Source organism: Marmota marmota, unplaced genomic scaffold (assembly GCF_001458135.2).
Source record: "Marmota marmota marmota unplaced genomic scaffold, marMar, whole genome shotgun sequence".
Taxonomy (NCBI): Eukaryota; Metazoa; Chordata; class Mammalia; order Rodentia; family Sciuridae; genus Marmota; species Marmota marmota.
The window spans coordinates 5,691,379-5,714,532 of record NW_026000037.1 but is presented as its reverse complement, the minus strand read 5'-3'; the positions used below and the strand labels follow the sequence as shown (position 1 = coordinate 5,714,532).

Sequence of the window (23,154 nt, the reverse complement as noted above, 5' to 3'; positions counted from 1 at the left end):
AAATGAGTAGCAATTTAAAAGAAGATACTTTCATTTTTTAGATTTCAGCATCATATACTTTAATTTTCATCAGAGATATAAGAAAAAATTTTAAATTAACAGAAATAACATACTCGTTAAAGTAAAATGTCTCATTAAAACGAGTTTGCATCTAAATGGGAAGGAAACCCACATTTATCTGATTTTTAATATTTAAACCCTTGAAAAACGCCTATGCTTTATTTCAGAATTAGCACTTTAAGAAACACTGACAGTAATAATACTATCAAAATGTACACACACGGCAGCTATGTAATTTGTGCGCTTAACAAATTTTAAATGATGGGTTTCTCAATTTAATCTGATGAACTACCTCCAATGTCAATATTGATAAATTCTTTAATTTTATCATATAACACCAACACCAAAGCACCCCCCGTACCACGAAGGATGTTGGAAAAAGCACCACGAAAAAACGCATTCATTCCCTCATGTTGGTATATCTTCACAAAGCAGTCTATGGTTCCTTTATATTGTCGTTCTGCCTCACCACTCTATATAAAGAAAGACAAACAGTTTTCCATTATCTTGATATCTTTTATCCTAAGAGTTTTCTATTAACACTAAGGATAGAGAACTTAACACTGTATTGGGTTAATGGGCATATACTGAATACAGCAGGTAGTAGTTAGAGATTTCAGACTTGTCCAGGACATCTGAAAACTAACCATACATGACACTTACCAAACACTGATGGATGGCATTACACAGATCCTGATTTTTCCTCTACCGTACTGCACTGAGAAATTAATAGCAAAAATATGACTAGAAAAATATGTTGGGATATTCTTAGAAGAAATTTTCTTGGAAAATATTGAAACTAAATAACCACAAAATTCTTTAACTTAATTTATGAAATGCAGCTTGAGAGATAATTTATAGGTTAATTAATATTAGAAAAGAAATTAATGAGCAATCTAAATATTTGAAAACATGTATAAGCCTAGAAAAGTTGAAATAAGCAAATAACCAGCAATAAAGGAGACAGAAAGCAAACAATACAGAATGTATAATAAAGGAAATAGAAAACAAACATAACAGAATGCATAAAAAAATCAAGAGATAATAGGAAATAAACAGTAAACAGAGAACATCAATATGAGTTTTTTTAAATACTTTTTGGATGAATTTCTGGAAATAATGTTTGAGGAGAAAAATAGAAAAGGCCCCAAGTTTATTAGAAATGGCAAGATTAACATAAATTTGTAGATGATCCAGAGATTAATGAATAAGATTTGAAAAACTTCATGGCAATTATTTTTAAAACAGAAGAGATGAATAAATTCCTAGAAAAGTATAATTTACCAATGACATAGGAAAAAACACTGGAATACTATAATTGTTAAGAAATCCAGTTGTTAAAAATATCGACATAAGGAAAACCACACATCCAGATGGTGTCACATGTGAGTTTTAAACAGTCAATGAATGATTCCAATTTTAACAGAAACTGCTCTAGAGAAGAGAAAATATGGGAAGACTTTTACATATTAACATAGTCTAACTTTGGTATGAAGGCTGTGAAAGTCTAGCAAGCCAATGTCATTGACACACAGATGCTGAACAAAGCCAAGCAAATCAAACCCAGCCAGGGATGCAAAACACAGTACAATATGGTGCACCCAAGTTTATCCCAGACACACAAGGTTATTAGTTTAGCTCTAGAAAACAGACTATTAACATATTAAAGAGAAAAATAGGATCATCTCAACAGAGAAAAATGATGACCACATTCATGATTAAAGTCATTATAACCCAAGAACAGAAAGGAATTGCCGTAACACAATAATGGGTAACTACAACCCTACCCCCTGGCAACCCCCAACACCTAACATTAAGTTATATAACACTGAAGATATTCAAGTAGGAACAAATCAAAGTTGTTAGTTGTTACTTCTTTAATATGAAATCAAATCATTCAATGAGTAGACAAGGGCAGGGAAAAAAGATATAAAAATTGATAAGGAAGGGAAAAAAGACAATGTTATTTACCAATTATATGCCTATATAAATAATCTTCAAAGCATACACATACAAATGAGCATTTATAATAGGGCTAACAAAGTAGTAGGCTATAAAATTAAAAAACAAAAATACCACTGTTATGAGATGAATTGTGTCCCCATCAAAATCTTATGTTGAAGAAATAAGCCCAGAACCATAGAATTGATTCTATTTGGAGACAGTGTATTTAACAGTAACTTATGTTAAAGGAGATCAGTCACTAGAGTGGCCCCTAATCCAATATGACTGTCTTTTAAGATGAGGTACAGGAAGGGCCATGAGAAGATACAGGAAGAAGATAGCCATCTATAAACCAAGGAGAGAGGCCCTGAGAAGAAACCAACCCTGCCAACACTTTGGTCTCACAGACTTCTAGCCTTCAGAACAATAAGAAAATAAATTTCTGTTAAGTTCCCCAGTTTGTGGTACTTTTGCAGCCTGGCATGGTGTAATCCCAGAGGCTCGGGAGGTTGAAGCAGGAGGATCGCAAATTCAAAACCAGCCTCAGCAACTTAGTGAAACCCTAAGCAACTTAATGAGATCCTGTCTCAAAAAATAGATAAATAAAAAGGGCTGTGGATGTGGCTCAGTGGTTAAGTACCTCAGGGTTCAATTCCTGCTGCTGCTGCTGCTGCTGCTGCTACTTCTACTACTACTACTACTTCTACTACTACTACTACTACTTCTTCTTCTTCTTCATCATCATCATCATCATCAAATGTTCTCTTGGAGTCTGGAGAAAGCCTTTTCTCTTGAGATTTTGCTCTCCAAGAGGCCTCATCTAATTACTATAAGCATATGGCACCACCTCCCATGCATTCCTGGAAACTATTCACATTTCTATTTAAACCATTAATTTTATGTATTTGAGACTAAACTATGAGTTTGGGTCCTAGTTCTATCTTTTCTTATTTGTGTTACCAGAGCTGAGAATAGATTAAGCACTCAAATGTTTGTGGAAGGAATCAACATAACAAGAAACAACCATGGAGATGAAATATATCAAAACTTTGGGTTAGGGATTTATATTTAGAACATAGATCATTATAAACATATTTTTCATCCTTAGAGTTTAAAACAATTTTTATCAAAATATACCACAACAAGTGATTATTTTTGATGGCTTATAACAGCTTATTCTACTTAATCTAATATTTCAGTTAAGATAGACACATTTATCCAATCTCTTCCCTCTCCTTCCCCACTCCAAGCAATATATGCTATAGGAGTAAAGGAATTTCTGTTCTGATGGCAGAGGAAGAAGTTTTGCTTTCTGGTAGCTATTTTATGATAGGAAAGCATGTAAGATGGAAAACATCATGTATTCACTTTGCCAAAGTAAAACAAATGACCTATGCCTTTCAACTGAAATTTCTCTGAAATCCAAATAAATTATACTTGGATATAAGAGATAAATTATACCTGTATATCAGATTAGAAAATTCAATTAAGCTTACAAATAATATAAAATACCTGCATCATCATACGTCTTCTAACTGTGTCAAAGGGATAAGAGAGTATTCCAGAGCATGTAGTCACAACTTGAGCAATGAAAAAAGAGATAAGAAATGGGGTTTCCTTTGGTTTTGGTAACAAGCCCTAGAAAAGAAAAATGTACCATTTAACTATATAAATTTCAAAAATATCCTCAATTCTTAAAAGATAATTTTAATAAATAGACTGAAAGTAGGTGCAACTGTATTTAAAATGCAATAAAAGCTAGTTGGATTTAATAGTGGCAGATCAATTAAAAAAGAATACTGTAATATATGACTACACTTCAAAGGTATATTTGGATAAAAAAGTGTATCTTCTATTAAAAGGGATTTGTTATTAAAGGCATCTAAAACTAGAAAATGATAGCAGCCAGTGACCAAAAAAAAAGTTCTTTCATGGCTCTTCCTTCTTAGTAAAAAAAAAAAAAAAAAGAAAGAAAGAATGCCTGCTATTATTGTCAGCAGATGATATATTTGGCAAGTAGCTTTAAATAAAGCTTTAAGCTACTGAAGAATGTTCCTAAATTTCACAATAATAGAGAGATGATAGAGAAAAGCAAAGGGAGATTCATCAATTTTCCTGCAATTAAATAAACGTTCTTAAGATTCTATAATTTCCATTGATACATCTGTCATAAAAGTACACTAAAAATTAATCTGTCCAGATCACAATAAAATAACAGCCAACTACATTTATACTAATGAGGGAAGGCAGATATAAAATATGAATACATTATAAAATTTCCATTAGCTTTAATTTTATTCAATAAATAATGGTGATACTAATTTCACTGCTTCCTTTTAGAATCATTTTGCTGCAGTTATAAAGGCATGGATTTTTTTATTGCATTTAATAAGCAAATTACTTAACTATTCCTAGGCTATTGTACCTTAAAAAATCATGAATGTATAAGATTCCAGAACAATAGGTTATAAAGTACTTAAAAGAGTTCCTAGAACTAATAGCTCAAAAAAAATTGACAGTATTTATTATAACCTTTCTTTCTCCTACATTAAAGAGGTACTATTAAAATATGAAATGTAAAAGAAAAGTTCAAAGCAACTTGGAGAATGTAACAGAATCTAACAGTAGCTAGTAGATAACCAAACTAGTATTTAATTAATTAATTATGCTTTCTCTACTTCTCATGAAAGTAAGTTGATTATTTCTATGTAAAAAAGTGACAATAAAGTTAATATAGCTGGGTGCGGTGGCACATGCCTGTAATCCCAGCAGCTCAGGAGGCTGAGGCAGGAGGATGGCAAGTTCAAGGCCAGGCTCAGCAATGGTGAGGCGCTAAGCAAATCAGTGAGACCCTGTCTCTAAATAAAATACAAAATAGGGCTCAGTGGGTGAGTGCCCCTGAATTCAATCCTCGGTACCAAAAAATAGTTAATATAAAATTTAAAAAACTGTTAAATACCTTTCCGTATGCTAAAGATTTTATTATGATGTAAGCCTAATTAGTATGTTTTCCATTTGCAATATGATATATATTACAAACAACATAAAAGCCTAATTTTAAAAATTTATTCTGTTTAGTTATACATGACAAGCTTACTGTTTTGATACCTGATTTGTATGCAAAGTCAGACCCATAATATGGTTATAATTAAGTTATAGCAGCAATAAAATAGAATTCCATGCCTCTTATTTCATCATTTATTTTGTATAGTTAAAAGTAATATATCTACCAAATGCATTACTAATTAGAACAATAAAAAGAAATTAACCATTTACTTAATACATCCAAGTTAAAGTCCCCAAATTACCTTAACTGTGTCATAAGCTCCAAAATAAGAGGCTCGGTACACAATGATGCCCTGAACTGAAACACCAAACCCTTGGTACAAGCCAACAATTCCATCTGATTTTGCTATTTTCATAATACAATCACCTAATCCCTTAAATTGTCGCTCTTCAGGACCTAAAATAAAGCCATTTAAAACTATTAGCAACATTATATATCAAATAAACATCTTAAAGTAAATTAAACATTTTATAGATTGAAATGATCTGAAACTAACAAGAAAGCATAAATCAAAATCCACCCATTCACGTAAGAATGATCAAGATTTCAAGTAGTTTTTTAAAAATAAATTAACTATTAGTCTCTTATAAGAATAATATAATTTAAGCAACCTGACTTAAGACATTTCATTAAAAATACCAGAAAATAGCAAGAGGCAAAAGGAATCTCAAGGATGTGAGTTATACATCTAACATAGAAAAGAACTATAATTCAGATAAAAATAAGGTGCAGGAAGGTACCTCTGGGAAAAAGTGGAACTATGTTACACAGTCTTTGTGTTCACTCTTCTGTTACAATAGACCTTCCCCTCCTCTCTTTCAAGGGGAATGGAAAAGTAGTACACTTTAGGTCCCCTGTCTAACCTTTGGAAGACAATAAAATCTGTAGACTATATCTGATAACACTGTTGATACAGCATGATTCTGTAACAAGTAACATAATTCAAAACACAAAGAAGAGTTAATATTTCTATAAATCCCATACCTTTTCCAATATCGACACCTAATCGGGTTCGGGCAAAATCTAGTGGATATACTACACATAAGGAAGTTGCCCCAGCAGCTCCACCAGAAGCCAGGTTTGCCATAAACCACCTCCAGAACTGAAACACATTAATTATTTTTAAATAATTTTTATTAAACTACAGAATCTGTTTAAAACAACTGGTGAACTCCTAATTTTATAAATGTTGAATAGATTTGTAAGCTGTTTTTATAAAATAAACATCTATAATAAAATATACTGCATTGTCCAAAAAATTTCTTATATCTATGTAGCCTTTTATTTTTATCTTTTAAATTTTGCTGTTCAGAGGACTGAACTTAAGGCCTTATTCCCTGTGCTGTGTTAAGAGCTCTTGCCTAGCATGCCCAAGTCTCTAGATTTCATCCGCTGCACAAAAGAGAGGGAGGGACAACAGAAAGAATGACACATGGGTATGAAGAGTAATATTCTGGAGGTGTTATGTATTATAGCTGTTTACTTTATAAAAGCAATTTGTAAATCTATTTTTAAACATTTATAAAACATAGCAAACACATACATGAAAAGCAGGTAATTAGAAAACTAGATGATAAAAGAAAAGTTTCATCTCTAAAGCTGTCTTTCTGGTTCAAATTCAAATAGAAGTGTTATCATTATAATTATTTTCTTTTTTCTGAGGTAATCTGAGTCAGTCTCTGCTTCCTAAAACCAAATAAGTGAAGCCAAACATGATATGCAGCATAAAGGTTTATGAAGTATATCTAGTATCAGACACATATGGAGACTTTATTTTTGCCCTTGTTTTGGGAGGGGTATTTGAGAATGCCCCAATTTCACTTTGTAATTATAATTAAGTTTGCACACCTCAAAAATACGTTTAATTATGTTCAAATGATGACATGAAAATTGGCAAGTACCAATTATAACGTAGTTGATGGGATGTAAGGGAACCTTATTGGTCTACAGGTTCACTTAAACTGTTGAGAAAGTGTAATTCATTTTGATAAACATTTAGAATGAGCCTGCCTCAGATCCAGAAAGCAGCTTTTCAATATTGAGGGCCTATAATATATATCTAAATTGTATTGCTATGGGAAAACCTCTAAATACATTAAAGTGAATAATATTCTAATCAAGTTCCATTGCCTTTTTTTTTTTTTTTTGGTGCTAGAGACTGAATCCAGGGGTGCTTAACCACTGAACAACATCCCCAGCCCTTTTTATTTTTAATTTTGAGACAGGGTCATGCTAAGTTGCTAAAGGCCCTTGCTAAGTTGCTGAAGCTAGCTTTGAATTAGAATTCCTCCTGCCTCAGGCTCCTGAGCCTCTAGGATTACAGCTCAATTCTTGCTTTATTATCTTGCTCTTATTTCTAATAATATTTTAAAGTCTCAGATAGCTTTGGAATGCTTAGTTTTCTCTTAGCCTAGAATGTCCTTCCTCTTCTTTTTTAAAAAATATTTTTTAGTTGTACATGGACACAATATCCTTGTTTATTTATTTTCATGTGGTGTTGAGGATCTAACCCAGTGACTGACCTGTGCGAGGCAAGCGCTATGCCACTGAGCCAGAACCCCAGCCCTTTCCCGTTTTTAAATTTTTTTTTTTTTTTGAGAGAGAAAGAGAATTTTTTAATATTTATTTTTTAGTTTTTGGTGGACACAACATCTTTATTTTATTTTTAAATATTTATTTATTTATTTATTTTAGTTTTTGGTGGACACGACATCTTTTTTTTTATTTTTATGGGGTGCTGAGGATCAAACCCAGCGCCCCGCACATGCCAGGCGAGCGCGTTACCGCTTGAGCCACATCCCCAGCCCTTAAAAAATTTTTTAATATTTATTTTTTAGTTATAACTGGACACAATATCTTTATTTTGTTTGTTTTTATGTGGTGCTGAGGATCGAACCCAGGTCCTCGCATGTGCTAGACGAGCGCTCTACTGCTGAGCTACAACCTTCCACCCCCTCTCATTCTTTTTAAACAAAAAATAATTATTGCTTCATAACTGAATTCAAGTTCTACATCTTTTAAGAAATCTCTCATCTCCAATCCCTCTGAAACTGTATATAATCATACCCTCTTCCCTTAAGTTTTTCATCTATCAGAATCAAAGGTGACTTATAGAACCAATAAATAAAATGTGTCAACATGTTCCAGACTTTCATTTTTAAAACAGTTCCTAAAGTCATTATTTTCAATTTATAATTATTTGCATACTTATATTTCAATTTATAATAGTGTACACTTATACTCCAATAAACTATTTCCTGAGGCCAGGATTAAATTTAATACCTTTGCTGAGATATAATTTATACTTCATACAATTTATGCATTTAAAGTACAATTCAACGAATTGTTAGTATATTCAGAGTTGTGTAACCATTATCAAAATTTTAAAACATTTTCATCACTCCAAAAGAAACCTCCTAATTGTTATATCACTCTACCTCCTCCCTACTTCCTGAGCCCTAGGTAACCATTAACTACATTCTGTCTGTATAGATTTGCCTGTTCTGGACATTTCGTATGAATGGAATCACACTATATATAGTGCTTTGTGAGGGGCTTTTTTCGTTTGCCAATGCTTTCATTCATGTTGCAGCATGTTTTAATACTTCATTCTGTTTTACTGCCAAATAATACTGTTATATGGACATATAATTTATTCATTCCTCCGTCATCTGATAGACATTTGGGTTGTTTCCATTTCTGGAGATCAAGATTCTTAATTCAGCCATTTACTTCAGACAAGTCATGGGGCTTTGCTCAGAGACATGCATTTAATAAATATTTAATGAAGTATAATGATAATGCCACTTACTGTTTCCACACTCCCATGGCTCATAGTAAGTTATATTCATCAGTTCTACTGTCTTTAAGTACCCATGTTTCATAATCATGGAAAGATAATTATATTAGGAGAATGCATGTGACACCGAGGTCACATGCATTCACAGAAACCTGGTAGAAAAAAATGAGCTGGGCTAGTTTCTTTCTTGGGAATATGACTTTAGAGATTCTATGCAAGTTAGCAATAAGAATATAAATGAAAAAGTTATTAATTTTCTTAGTATCTCAGGCTTCTTTGGCACTGTTGAAAGCTAAAGACAGACGTTCTCCTAAGAAAAATCATACATGTATAAACATACTTTTAGTGTGTTTTGGTTTCTAGAAGTATCCATGGATCCCAGGTTCAGAACCTCTGCTCTACAGAAAGTCCATAAAGCATCACTATGATATTAACCTTGAACTTAAAAGGAATAAAAAATACAGGTAAATAAAAAAGGAATAATATTAAGATAGAGCAAATATACACACAAAAAGAAAGTGATTAGTGAGAAAGTTAGACTAGGTAACTAGGGAGATAAAGAGAGTCCAGTTTGGTCCCTAGAGCTGCCTTTGTTTCAAACCCAAGTCTCACAGTATCATTATAATAAATCCCTTTTCCCTTAAAACTGATAAGCTACTCTCTGCCTCTTAAAGCCAATAAGTCAAACCAAATATGATATACAGCAAAAAGGCTTATGAAATAGATCTTAAGTTCTATTTAATTCTTTTCTATCCTTCCTAGATAAGAGAAAAAGATGGATCACTGACTCTTTTATTGGATAATCACATAATGTGTCATTCAAATCAGGACACATTCAATAGTGAAAGTGGGAGCTATGAAAAAATGACACAGGTAGAAAAAAATGACACATGTATTAACCTTAAAGCCAACTTACTGAGATCAGGAAGAAGGAAGCTAAGAGTAGAAAGACAGAAAGGAGAAAAGAAAAGGAGAGGAAAAAAGAACCTATTCATGCAGAATGGTGATACTTGGAAGTGTCTGTGTAATAAATAAAACCTATCCCATCACATTAAGCTTGAAAATAAGATAAACCCAGAAGGCAGTATAAATGCATTCCAGTTAACTATAAGTTAATAATTTAGATATCACTATACTGTAAATTCCTTCTGTTATTGACTTCTAGTTTCATACTATTATGGAAAAAAAACTGATACAATTTCTTTTTTGGTGGGTGGGTACTGGGGATTGAACTCGGGGGCACTCAACCACTGAGCCATATCCCCAGTCTATTTTTTGTATATCTTATTTAGAGAGAGGGTCTGAGTTGCTTAGCACCTCACCCTGCTGAAGCTCGCTTTGAACTTGTGATCATCCTGCCTCAGCCTCCGGAGCCACTGGGATTCCAGGTGTGTGCCACAGTGCCCAGCTCTGATACAGTTTCATATCCTTATGTTAATACATGCTTTGTGTCCTAAGATGATATATCCTGTAGCTGTTCCATGTGCACTTGTGTCTTCTGCTGCTGCAAGGATGGAATGTTCCATACATTTCTGTTGGGTCCATTTGATCTAAAGTGAAGTTGAACTTCAATGCTTCCTTATTAATTTTCTATATAGAGGATCTTCCCATTGTTCAAAGTAGATTACTGAGATGATGCAGTTTTTGTCCTTCATTCTGTTGATATACTATATCACATTTATTGATTTGTGTACATTGAACTACCCTTGCATCCCTAGGATGAACCCAATTGATCATGGTGAAAAATCTTTTTAAAGTGTGGCTGGGTTTGGCTTGCTAATATTTTGTTGAATATTTTTACATATATGTTTATCAAGGGTATCCGCCTGTTGTTTTCTTTTTTTGTTATCTCTTTATTTTGGTTATCAAAGTAATGCTGGCCTCATAGAATGTGCTTGGAAGAATTCATTTATCTTCAGTTTGGGGGAGTAATTTAATAATTAGTTATTAGATCTCATTGCTTGACAAAAATATCTTAAGAAACAATTTAAAGGAGGAAAGATTTGGGTGATTTGAGTCCATAGCTGGTTGACTCCATTCACTCTGGGCCTACAGTGAGGTGGTGACTGAGAAGCAAAATGGAGAGAACTGGGAACAATAATAGAGTTCCCAAGGACTCACTCCCTTCAAGTAGGTTCTATTTCCTACAGTTTTCACTATCTCCCAATAGTCTATCCAGCTGTAAATCCTGCAACAGATGAAATCATTGGTGAGGTCAGAGCCCTAGTAATCCAATCCCCAACCCTGATCATTTCTGCATTGGGAACCAAACCTTCCACTTTTGGGGGAAATTCCAGATCCAAACCATAATAGTTTTTCAAATATTGGTAGAACATAGCAGTAAAGGTGTCTGGTTCTGGGACTTTATTTTGTGGGAGACTTTACTGCTGATTCCATCTTATTATTGGTCTGCTCATGTTTTCTATTTCTTCATGACTCAATCATAATAAGGTGCATATATCCACTTATCCTAGGTTATCAAATTGTTAGCATTTAGTTGTTCATAGTAATTTCTAATGATCCTTTGTATTTCTATGGTGTCAGCTGTAATGTCTTCATTTTCATCTTTTTCTTAGACCAGTTAAGGATTTGTCAATACTATATAACATTTCAAAGAATCAGCTCTTCATTTCATTGCTCTTTTGTATTTTTAGTCTCTACTTCACTTATTTCTACTGTTCCTTATTTTTTTTCCTTCTATTATTTTGGGGTTTTTTGGTCTAGTTCGTTATATATTAATAAATTGAGATCTTTCTTCTTTATTGATGGACATATTGATTACTGTGCACTTTTTAGTCATGGTGCATTCATCACACATTTGTGATGATGCTATGTAAACAGCACTGCTAGGCATATAAAAGTATATATAGAACATACAACTCTGTGCAGCACATACTTGCTAATGATAAAAAATGACTAGGTTGCTGATTTAGATATTTAATATATTATACTTTTATTATTTATTTATTTATGGTGGCTTTCTCATTTTTTTTAAATTTTTTATTTTTTTATTAGTTGTTCAAAACATTACAAAGCTCTTGACATATCATATTTCATACATTTGATTCAAGCGGATTATGAACTCCCATTTTTACCCCGTATACAGATTGCAGAATCACATCGGTTACACATCCACTTTTTTACATACTGCCATACTAGTGTATGTTGTATTCTGCTGCCCTTCCTATCCTCTACTATACCCCCTCCCCTCCCATCTTCTCTCTCTACCCCATCTACTGTAATTCATTTCTCTCTCGTTTTTTTTCCCCTTTCCCCTCACTTCCTCTTATATGTAATTTTATATAACAATGAGGGTCTCCTTTCTTTACCTTGCAATTTCCCTTCTCTCTCCCTTTCCCTCCTGCCTCTCGTCCCTGTTTAATGGTGATCTTCTTCTCATGCTCTTCCTCCCTGCTCTCTTAGTTGTACTTTTATTTTAGTGTACTCCCTATTTATTTACAAAAAGTTTACTGTGAAACAGTATGCAGCAACCTTATACATCTTGTTTAAAATGTCTCCTGACCACATAATTTTCTGTTAAATTCATCTCTTCCTTTCATGTGTATGTATGTGTACACAAGTGATTAAACCCAGGGCCTCACATATATAAGGCATATACTCTACCACTGAGCTACACTCCCAACCCCTCTCTTGTGTTCAATCTTGTGTTTTGTTCATCATGATCCTAGGAGCAATAGGTATACTATTCACATACGTGTATATACTTCTACATTTCCAAATGTATACTTATAAATGTGTATATATGTACATACATCTGTATATATATATACACACACACACCAACAAAGAACCACAATTCCTAGGTGTTTAGTAGCTATACTATTTAGGTTTGTATAGCACATGCTATGATGTCTGCATGTGCTCAGTGATAACACTGTCTCATGACACATTTCTCAGAATGTATTCATATCAAGTGATGAATGACTATGTCTTTAGTACATTAGTCTTTTAACTTTTATACTGGTTAAAGGTTATATACACATCACGTTGAAAGTATTAGAATTTGACTACGTATTAACTGTTTTCAGTTAGTTTTATACTTTCATATGGTTTCTTGTTGATATTTAGTGCCTCTTCATTTCAACTCACAATTCCCTTTAACATTTTTTATAAAGCTGGTCATTCACATTATGATGAACTCTGGTTTTGTTTGTTTTGGAATATCTTTTATCTGTCATTCAAAATAACATCTTTTCTAGGTATAGTATTCTTTGAAGATGTCATCCCACTCCTTCTTGGCCTACAAAGTTTCTGTTGAGAAGTCTGTTCAGTGGTTTCCATCATACATGACCTTCATTTCTTACTGCTTTGATTCTTTTGGTAGTTTGATTATAATGTGTCTTTGAGCATTAGTTTTTAGATTTATCTTGCTTGGAGTCCTCTGACATTCCTCAACTTGAATGGGCATATCCCAAGATTTAGTTTTTAAGACAGTCTTCTTTGAATAAGCTTTCTTCTTCCTTTTCTCCTTATATTCCCATAATTCATGTACACGTTTGATGTTGTCATTTAAGTCCCTTATGCTACTATTATTTTCAAATCCTTTTTTTCTTTTTCTCTAGTTGACTAATTTCAAATGACCTGTCTTTGAGTTTGCTAATTATTTCTTTGGTATGATCAAGTCTACTGTTGAAACTCTCTCAGTTCTGAGTTTTCAGTTCTGTTACTATATTCTTCAGCTCTAGAATTTCTGCTTGGTTCTTTTGCATGGTTTCTATTTCCTTAAAGTTCCCATTATGTCATGTATTGTTTTCCTACTTCCATTTAGTTGCTGGATTTTCTTGCATCTCACTGAGCTCCTTTAAGATGATTATTTTGAGGTCTTTTACAGGCAATTAATATACTTTGGGGTTAGTTAATATATTATATTAATTGTTTTCAGTTACCCAAGCTTCATTAATTTCATTTGTTAGTGTCATGTTTGCCTAACTCTTTGTTTTTTTTATTTTTGTATAGCCTTCCATTGATGTCCCATGTATTTGAAAGAACATATCCTTCCTCAGTCTTTATAGACTGGCTTCAGAAAGTTAAAGTCTTCTGTTAGGTCTCTTGAGCTCACAGTACTGCTTCCAGAATAGTGGTTCAAAAGGACTGGATTCAAGCCACATGGCTACTCTTTGGGTCCACAGTGAGAACTACAAGTGTCCAGCCTCTTATCAGGAACTCTGGCAGGTATGAATCTTATCTAATCCCTGAATAGACCAGACTATCTCCAACACCTTAGTCTATGAGGGTCTGTTTCATAGTTTATGGATGGTGGATTTACCACCCAGTGTTCTGACAGGATGGCTTCTTCCTATCTCTGGGACAGCTCCTTTTGTATCCCTGATAGGCTATACTGCTGCAGCCCGCAGCTGAGGGTTGATGGGATCGGGTCATATACAGTTGTCTCAGCATCTATAACAAAGACCAAGATCTTTAGGCCTGTCTCTGGGGTGACAGACAGGTGTCTCCTGGAAGGTTTATAGGTGAGCAGGCCTGCTCTGCTACTGAGAAGGGCTGGAACTAATTTATAGGGCTATTTCAAAGTCTACAATGGGTTAAGGTCAGCTAGTCAGCTGGGATAGATTATGTTAATGTTGTAATTTATTGTAAATACTTGTTTTTGTCTTCTGGGGCTTTATGATAAGCTATAACAGTTTGGGTTCTGGAAGGGGTTGGACACTGAGTAGCTAAGCCAGTTACATCCCATACTTATAGAACTGGACCCTGAATAAAAATCCTGTTATGGTTTAGATGTAAGTTGTCTCCTAAAAGTGCATGTGTGGGACAATGCAAGAAACTTTAGAGGAGACGTGATTAGGTTATGAGGATCTTAACCTAATCAGTGCATTAATCACCTGATAGGGATTAACTGGGTGGTAACTGGAGGCAGATAGGATGTGGCTGGAGGAAATGGGTCATTTGGAAGGGTGTGCCTTTTGGTTCACATTTTGTCTGTGGTGAGAGGAGCTCTCTCTGCTTCACCTTAGGCCCCAAATAATGGAGTCAGCTATCTATAAAGACCTCTGAAACCATGGGTCCCAAAATAAAACCTTTTCTCATTAAAATTGTTCTTGTCAGGTCTTTTAGTTACAGCACTGAGAGACTAACTAAAACACCTGGACACCAATGCTTGATGAGAACTCCCTTGGTTGCAAACACATCACATATGTTGTCACACACTGTTGGCAGACGTAAATACTGTCTATGTGACTCTTCTAGGAGAACACAACTGAAATTGTTACTGGATTCTCTATGTGCTATTTTTTAATTATGACTAATTTAAATCCTTTTATAAATCATGAGTAAAACTTCTTTTTTCCTTCTAGTGAATCACTAAACATGAGGGTAGTCTTAGGGAATGTGACAAGGGAAAAGGGAAGATTCTGAGTCAAAGAAAGTTCTAATTATCAGAGTTGCCAGCTAAAAAAGAACACTTTACTGAATGTCCACCATAAAGCAAAGCACTATGCCAAGTGCTTGACAAGTAATCATATCTAAACCTACATTAAAACTATGAGGTAGGGGCTGGGGTTGTAGCTCAGTGGTAGAAAGCTTGCCTTGTATGTGTGAGGTACTGGGTTCAATCCTCAGTACCACATAAAAATAAATAAATAAAATAAAGATATTGTGTCCATTTACAACTAAAAAATATTTTAAGAAAACTATGAGGTAGATATTATGATGTCCAATTGTCAGACGAGAAACATAGATATCTGAGAAGTAAACTGACTTTCAAAAACCCACACAGCTAAATGAATAGAGTGCAGGAGCCAAATCCAAATATAATTCTAAGTCAAAAGAAATGTTTTAGTTACCTTTGTATTCCCTTAAACATGAAAGCAGTGCAGAGCTTCCAATATACATTTTTAATGAAATAAAACTTCAGAATAAAGGGAATAAGGAGTATAAAAGGGAATAAAAGGAGGTAGTATTAAATGTTCCATGAACTGTTGCCTTATAAAATACCTGATAAGAGTTGGTTGGTTCGGGTGGGGTAAGAAATGAGGAGTGGGAGAGAGAGAAAAGCGAAGATTTCATAAAAGCGAGGGGAAGACCTTAGGAATAATAAAAAATGGTACAGTGTATTAAACACAACAAAACAAACAGAAATCAGGTCAAATGACATGTAGTTAATATGAGAAGAAAATCTTAAAACTGAGATTTTATAACCAAGGGAGTAATTACCCTGAAAACCAAAAAGCATCTTCACTAAAAAAGAAAAAAGTTTATCATTTTTATTTTGTTTGATTTGGTCTTCTCCATACTCTTTAATCTTAGCTAAATAGATCTTTAGTCATAAAGAAGAAATAATTTACTTATTTAGGGAATGAATCAGTCAGTGATATTTGTTAATTGCTTTCCGGGTTTAAGAAAAGCAGTGATAGTAAGATGCAAATTACATATAATATTTATTCAGAAAACACTGTCTTAAGAAAGGGTCCCTTATTAAAGTTGTGTCAAAAGATTTAGTGAAATCTGCAAAAGTTAACCCAATTCCTTTCTTCATATAGTTCTATAACTTAATACATACTGTAATTTATTAATATGCCCTGCTTCCCAAATCAAACATCACACATAATCTAACCCCTTTAAAGAAATTTTCAGAGACACTGAAATTTAATTACCTGTTTTTCTTTATTAACTCCAGACATGAAGAGTTGTTTGTATTTGTCCTTAAAAGCAAAGTTTAGGGCTTGTGTTGGGAAATACCGGATGACATTTGCCAAATTGCCACGCCAAAAACTGAAGAAACCTTTAAAAGGAAATGTACAAATATATAAATCTAATATTGCATAATTACTAAAGTTTTAACATGTTTAATTATTTGAACTTCCTCATGAAAAAAAAAATACAGGTTTCTAAAATATGTTTCTCCACTGAAGAAAAAAGGCAATGTTAACTATGCAGCCAATTTTGTTAATTTCAAATAAAAAACCTTAAACAACTAAAACACTTATGGAAAGCATTACTACTTGAATATGGGGATTTTTAGTACAAAAAGAGCTCACTAATATTTGTCAGAGACTGGTCTCATCCACAAGCCTTGACATGCAAACTCTATGGAGTTACAGGTTATTACAAATATATCCACTTGTTGGTTTGTACATATACTATGAGAATGAGAAGGGGATAAAAGAAACTAAAACACTCTTGTCTTTATGTTCTGAAATCACAGTGAATGGGGGATGGAATTTAGCTAGAAAAGGGATCCATTTCCATTCAAGACAATCTCTAGAGGGCTGATAGACAAACCAGAAGAAACTTTTGAGGTTAATAACATTTTTAAAAAAATTTATTTATTTTTATGTGGTGCTAAGGATTGAACCCAGGGCCTTACACGTGCAAGGCAAGCGCTCTACAACTGAGCTGTAACCCCAGCCCCTGAGGTTAATAACCTTTTAACCTCAATTCTTGGACTAACTAATCCTCATAATTCAGTCACTGTGTAACTTCTAAAATTCAGACTAGTCCTTATAAGTCAAAGCTGCCCTAGAATATGGTACATTAGCTCTTCAGTACCACTGGTAGTTTACCATTAGATAGCCAACTACCAAAAGGTATGACTGTACAAGCAATCTAAATAGGGACACTTTTAGTCCCAGCTTGGAGAATACACAAAATCAGTCTATTAAAAAAACTGGTCAAGAACTAGAACAGGCATTTCTCAAAAGAAGATATACAAATGGCCATGGGTATATGAAAAATGTTACACACCAGTAATCATTAGGGAAATGCAGTGAAAATATCATCTCATGTGGGTGAGAATGGCTATTATCAAAAAGACAAAAGAAAACAAGTGTTGGTGAAGTATTGGGGAAAGGAGAACTCTTGTAATGTTGGTAGAATATAAATTAGTATAGCCCTTCTGGAAATCAGTATGGAGGTTCCTCAACAAAGCTAAAACTAGAATTAATATGATCAAGCAAACCCATTACTCAGTATGTATGTGTATATGTATCTCCCCAAAGGAACAGCAACCAGTATGCAAAAGAGATATCTACATTCCCATGTTTACCACAGCACTGCTCACAAACACCATGACAGTAGCATCATCCTAAGTACCCATCAACAGATGAATGGATAAGGAAAACATGGTACACAAACAGAAACATGTTATTCAGCCTCAAAAAAGAAAATCTTGTCATTTGCAACAACATGCATGAAACTTAAGTACATCGTTAAGTGAAATGAGCCAGGCACAGAAAGACAAATACCATATGATCTCACTAATAGACGGAATCTAAAAAAATCAGACTAACAGAAGCAAAGAGTAGAGGGTAATTATCAAAAGCTGGGCCAGTATGTATGCAGGACAGGGAGTAGGAAAACAGAAGTTGTTTAAAGGATACAAAGTTTCAGTAATGAAGGATAAGTGCTAGATATTTAATATACAGCATAGTGGTTATAGTTAATACTGTATGTACACTTAAAGTTTGCTAAGAGAATAGATCTTAAATGTTCTTACCACACACAAAATTTTACATATGTGAGGTGATGGGTGTGTTAATTAACTTGACTGTGTAATTCACAATGTAAACATGTTATCAAAACATCACCCTGTACACGGTATATGTATTCAATTTTTGTCAATTTTTCTACAATAAAGCTGGGAAAATTATTTTTGAGGCAACATTAACACAGAGAAAAATAATGATAATTTGCTAGAAACAACTTTTTTTTTTTTTGGTACTAGAGATTGAACTCAGGGCACTTTATCACTGAGCTACATTCCCCAGCCCTTTTTATTTTGAGACAGGATCTTGCTAAATTGCTAAGGCTGGCCTCAAAGTTGTGATCCTGCTCCATCAACCTCCCAAGGTGCCTGGCTAGAAACTTCTTTCAACTCATTTAACCCTCCTAACTACCCATGAAGTAGGTACTAATAGCCTTCCCATTTTCCAGATGAAATAATGAGATAAAAATAACTCCTAGGGGCTGGGGCTGTAGCTCAGTGGTAGAATGCTTGTCTCACACATATAAAGCACTGTGTTCGATCCTCAGCACCACATAAAAATAAATAAATAAAGATACTGTGTCTACCTACTTCTAAAAAAAAAAAAAAAGTAACTTCTAAGGCACATGATAGTTTTAAGTAGCTTGCCTAGTATAACTTGGTCATAAAGTTATTAGCTGGAATTCAAACCTAAGCAGTCTGCAAAACAATTCACTTCTTAAGTTCTTCAATCATGCAAATATTTTCTGTGCTAAGAAAACTCAACTGTTTTTCTTTAATGGAAGCAAAATTTTTAAAACTCAAGAAGTACAAACAAATTATACAGGAATATTTATTGCTAGTTAGAGCTAGAATGAATTACTGGGGAAGGTAGTGATCTAATTGTTGGAGGTATTTTTACAATATTTACACTGATACTAAGTTCTTAGTGGTTAATAAAAACTTTCAAGAACACAGTTAAGCATTTGTATTTTCTCAGAGGTCTGACCTCTGGAGAGAAAGAACTTAGTGAACTATGATGAGTAAGTGAGTGGCAGAGCACTAGCCTCGCACATGTAAGGCACGGGGTTAGATCCTCAGCACCATATAAAAATAAACAAACAAAATAAAGATATTAAAAAAAATTTAAGACTGAATCTTCTGAACCATAGGTTATAGTAGCATAAAAGCACGTTATTGGCAGAGGCTAAAGACAATTTTAAAGGAATCAGAAATCACTTTTTTTGCAGAAATCTCACCAATCTAATTGAGAGAAATTTAAACAGAAATAACTTAATTTTTAACAAAAATCACTTAACTGAGTTTGGAAAAAGTGTCATGAGAATGGTATTGGTATTCACATTTTACACATGGTTCAAATATTAAAGGTCACTTTGGAAATGGCTAATTCAGCTGCTAGTATGAGATATGGGTTTCATATTATGAGTTAAAATTATGTAATTATGATTACAAAATTAAACATTTCACAAAATGAGTATTATATATAATAATAGTACAAGGTTTTTAACTTTGGGTAATGAATTGAATATACATGAAAGATTTTAATGACAAAGACATCTGGAAACTAACCTAAGAACATGAAGGAGCACCAGATTTATAATCAAAGGAGTTTTACTAGAGTTGGCTGAAGAATGTGTTTATTTTAGGAAAACTGTATTTGTGTGAAAAAAATCCATGTGTAGGAAAACAAATATCAAGTTTCAATGAAAATCTAGAAACAAATCCCCAGAAGTTTAACAACAACAAAATGTTAAAAACTATTCAGGCAATTCTTAATATGACTGTAAAAACACAATCTCACCTACATTAATTATTTTAACATATATTTCACAGAATTCATGGACTCCTTGAAACTGGGATCTCTAGTCCTTTTTATTTTGAAATAGGGCTCCAACTTGCAATCGTCCTGCTTCAGCCTCCCCAGTCACTAGGATTATAGGCATGCACCATTGTGCCAAGTTAAATGAAGTGATTTTTAACAGTGATTTAATTTTTTTGCTTTATTAATATTTTCTATTTTTTATTAAACATGTATTATTTGTGTAAAAAATTTCAAGTATTAAATAAAAATACACAAAGTTGGAAGGAGACAAAACCAATGAAATAATACATTTTCAAAGAATAGCATCACTCAAGACAAATCTTATAAAATTTTATAAACCCTATAAAAAGTATCAAAGATACTCAAAGAGATGATTAGAACTATATCCAGAGGAATAATGAAGAAATATATCCTTGGGATGGAAAGAGATTAAAAAGTAAGAAGATAGTGCTAGAACACCTAGTTGTGTCTTCTGAGATCATCTTGTTGGTTCATTTATGTTGCTTAAAAAAAAAAGAAGTTAATAAAATTAGAGAATATTTGTAAAACAAGAGAAACTTGTGAACATTTGCGATATTTGAGTTTTGCTTTTCAAACATGAGAAGGCAAATTCCAGAAAATATAATCTCAGAGTCTGATCGACTCTAAGATTCTAGAATGATGTAGCAAGCACAATGCATTCTCAACCCCACCAGGCTCAAGTCTTCTATATACGATAACTATTTCACAATATTTCTTTCGCTATCCAGAAACAAAATTCAAAGACAAAGACAAAGACCACCTCATCAACTTTTAAAAAGTCAATATAATTCCCTCACTTCCATACAGAGATTAAAGAAATTTACAATATATTTTAATAAGCAAACTGGTGGGCAATAATCATGCCATAGACATAACAGACATATTCTTGCCTCTACTTACAGCAAATCTTTTGTAATTAAGACACACACTGAGTTTGAGAAAAGGACTTATCCACATACAATGAATACCATGAATACAATAGCTATAAATATTGATATAAAGGTAACCAAATACCAAAAGTAGGGTTGCTGATATGAGGTTTCATAATGATAAACAACTCAGTAAAATTTTGAACCAAATAGTTTAATCTTCCCTCTGCTTCATTAGATGGTAACAATATTACTAGAATTAGTGCATAAAGCTCTGACTTGGACAGTTTGTATAAGTAGAGGCAAGTTTGTGTTTATACATAAATTAGGTGCTAGGCTTAAATAATCATAAACAGGCTTTGCTACTACATTCATGTAGTAGCAAAGTATAAAATTCATTCAGACTGCAGTATAAGTCTTCATTGTATAGGACTGGCATGTGCATAGCAGCAAGATGTGTAGCATTACTGACCCCTGTATTTCACATTACTGCAAATGAGTATGACAGAACTCTTTGTACTTAAAATCAAAAGAAAACCACATAAATTTCCCAAAGTGCCTCTAGATGGCAGTATCATCCCTGTTGTGAATCAACATAATCTGCAAAGTCTATCATGAAATAATGCTAACCACCTTATACGGAAGAACAGAAAACACTGCTTATGTTATCTCATTGTGGAAGGTTAAAAAAAAAAAAGAAAAGAAAAACAGGAACCAGAACAGTATTTAGAATTAATTCAAGTTACAAAAGTCATATTGAATGTGTTTTGGAGGAAACATTCAAAAAATTTTAAACACAAAATAAATTAGCACTGGTCAGCACAATCTGACCAGAGTACTCATGTTGACTATTTAAAATGGATGAACTAACATTAAAGAGGCCTATACTTCTCTAGAGGATTTTAGAATAAACAAGGGAGGAGGAATGGGTTCCAGATTTTCCTGTAAAAACTTCGCAGGAAATGGGAAAGTTGCTTTGATAAAATGCATAGGAATGTGGAGAAGCAAACCGGTCACTATGAAAAATCTTAGCTTGGCTCCCAGATGGGTACTTGACGGGCATTATAAATGCACATTTCAGATGAACCCTGCAGACTCCACCCTGAACCCATATATTCTACTGAAGAGGAAAGGAAAAGTTGCAAACACATCCCTAGAGAGAAAGATTGTTTTTTTAAAGGCCAGAGGTCTATATCCCCAGGCTGGTGGCCCAGTCCTTGATTCAAGAGAGCCTCCTGTCTCCCCAATAGCTTGGACTACAGGTGCTAACACTTCCTGCCTGCAGACTACTTTTCCATGGAAGAAGATCCTACCCAAGACTTAGACGAAAGGACTGCTCTGGAGCTGAAGCCACTTCATTTCTTGTTTACACATTAAATAGGTGTATTTTCTTTTTAAAGTTTGCATAGATTTTTTCCAAATATGATAATGTAAAAATTTTGATAAATTTACTATCCCCTTAGGTAACTTAGGAATCATTCTTCACAAAGCACTTTCTTTTTTGAAGCACTATGGATGGAACCCAGGGTTGCGCTGGCACTGAGCTATATGGCCAGCACTTTTTATTTTGTATTTTGAAGTTGCTCTGGCTGGCTTTGACCTTGCCATTCTCCGGCCTCAGCCTCTCTCGCTGAGTTACATCTCCAGCTCTCTATAAAAATTTAAATAGAAGCCTGATGCAAAAAAAAAAAAAAGAAAAAGAAAAAGAAAAATTAGCAATACTGATTCCACTAGCCCTAACCCTTTATTTAAAAATTTTATATTTTGCTTTGTTTTTCCTCATAAGTTTGATTTTTAACAGTATTGTACATTAAAATACTTTTTACCTTGACTACTGAGCTTTCTGCCCTCTTACCTTTTGTGCAGAGGTGAGGGCCTCAGCATCAACCTCAGAAGTTCACCAATAAGCAGAACCTCTTTTTACCGATGGGTATCACAGAATCGGTGGCGGACGCTTGCACTTTCCATACTCCTCGTAAACCCACCACTATTTCAATGACTACTTGAGCATCTTAAGCACTAGTGACCGCACAACCCGAGTGCCCAACGGCGTGGCCCGTGCTGGGAGGTCCCCCTGGCACCGATGTGTGGGCCTCGCCCCTGCTGCAGGGC

General features: G+C 33.9%; 1 protein-coding gene across 1 annotated transcript in view; it reads right to left on the bottom strand.

Moving 5' to 3' along the window:
- Window positions 1–44: 44 nt before the first annotated feature.
- Window positions 45–23,154, bottom strand: part of Slc25a31 (solute carrier family 25 member 31) — a 23,811-nt gene continuing 701 nt past the window's right edge. The window contains exons 2-6 of the mRNA XM_015478953.2: window positions 16,502–16,629; window positions 6,056–6,173; window positions 5,313–5,467; window positions 3,517–3,642; window positions 45–533 (exon numbers count right to left, since the gene is read on the bottom strand). Coding sequence (XP_015334439.1) covers window positions 336–533; window positions 3,517–3,642; window positions 5,313–5,467; window positions 6,056–6,173; window positions 16,502–16,629 — 725 coding nt within the window. The 3' untranslated portion in view covers window positions 45–335. The remainder of the gene's footprint in view (window positions 534–3,516; window positions 3,643–5,312; window positions 5,468–6,055; window positions 6,174–16,501; window positions 16,630–23,154) is intronic.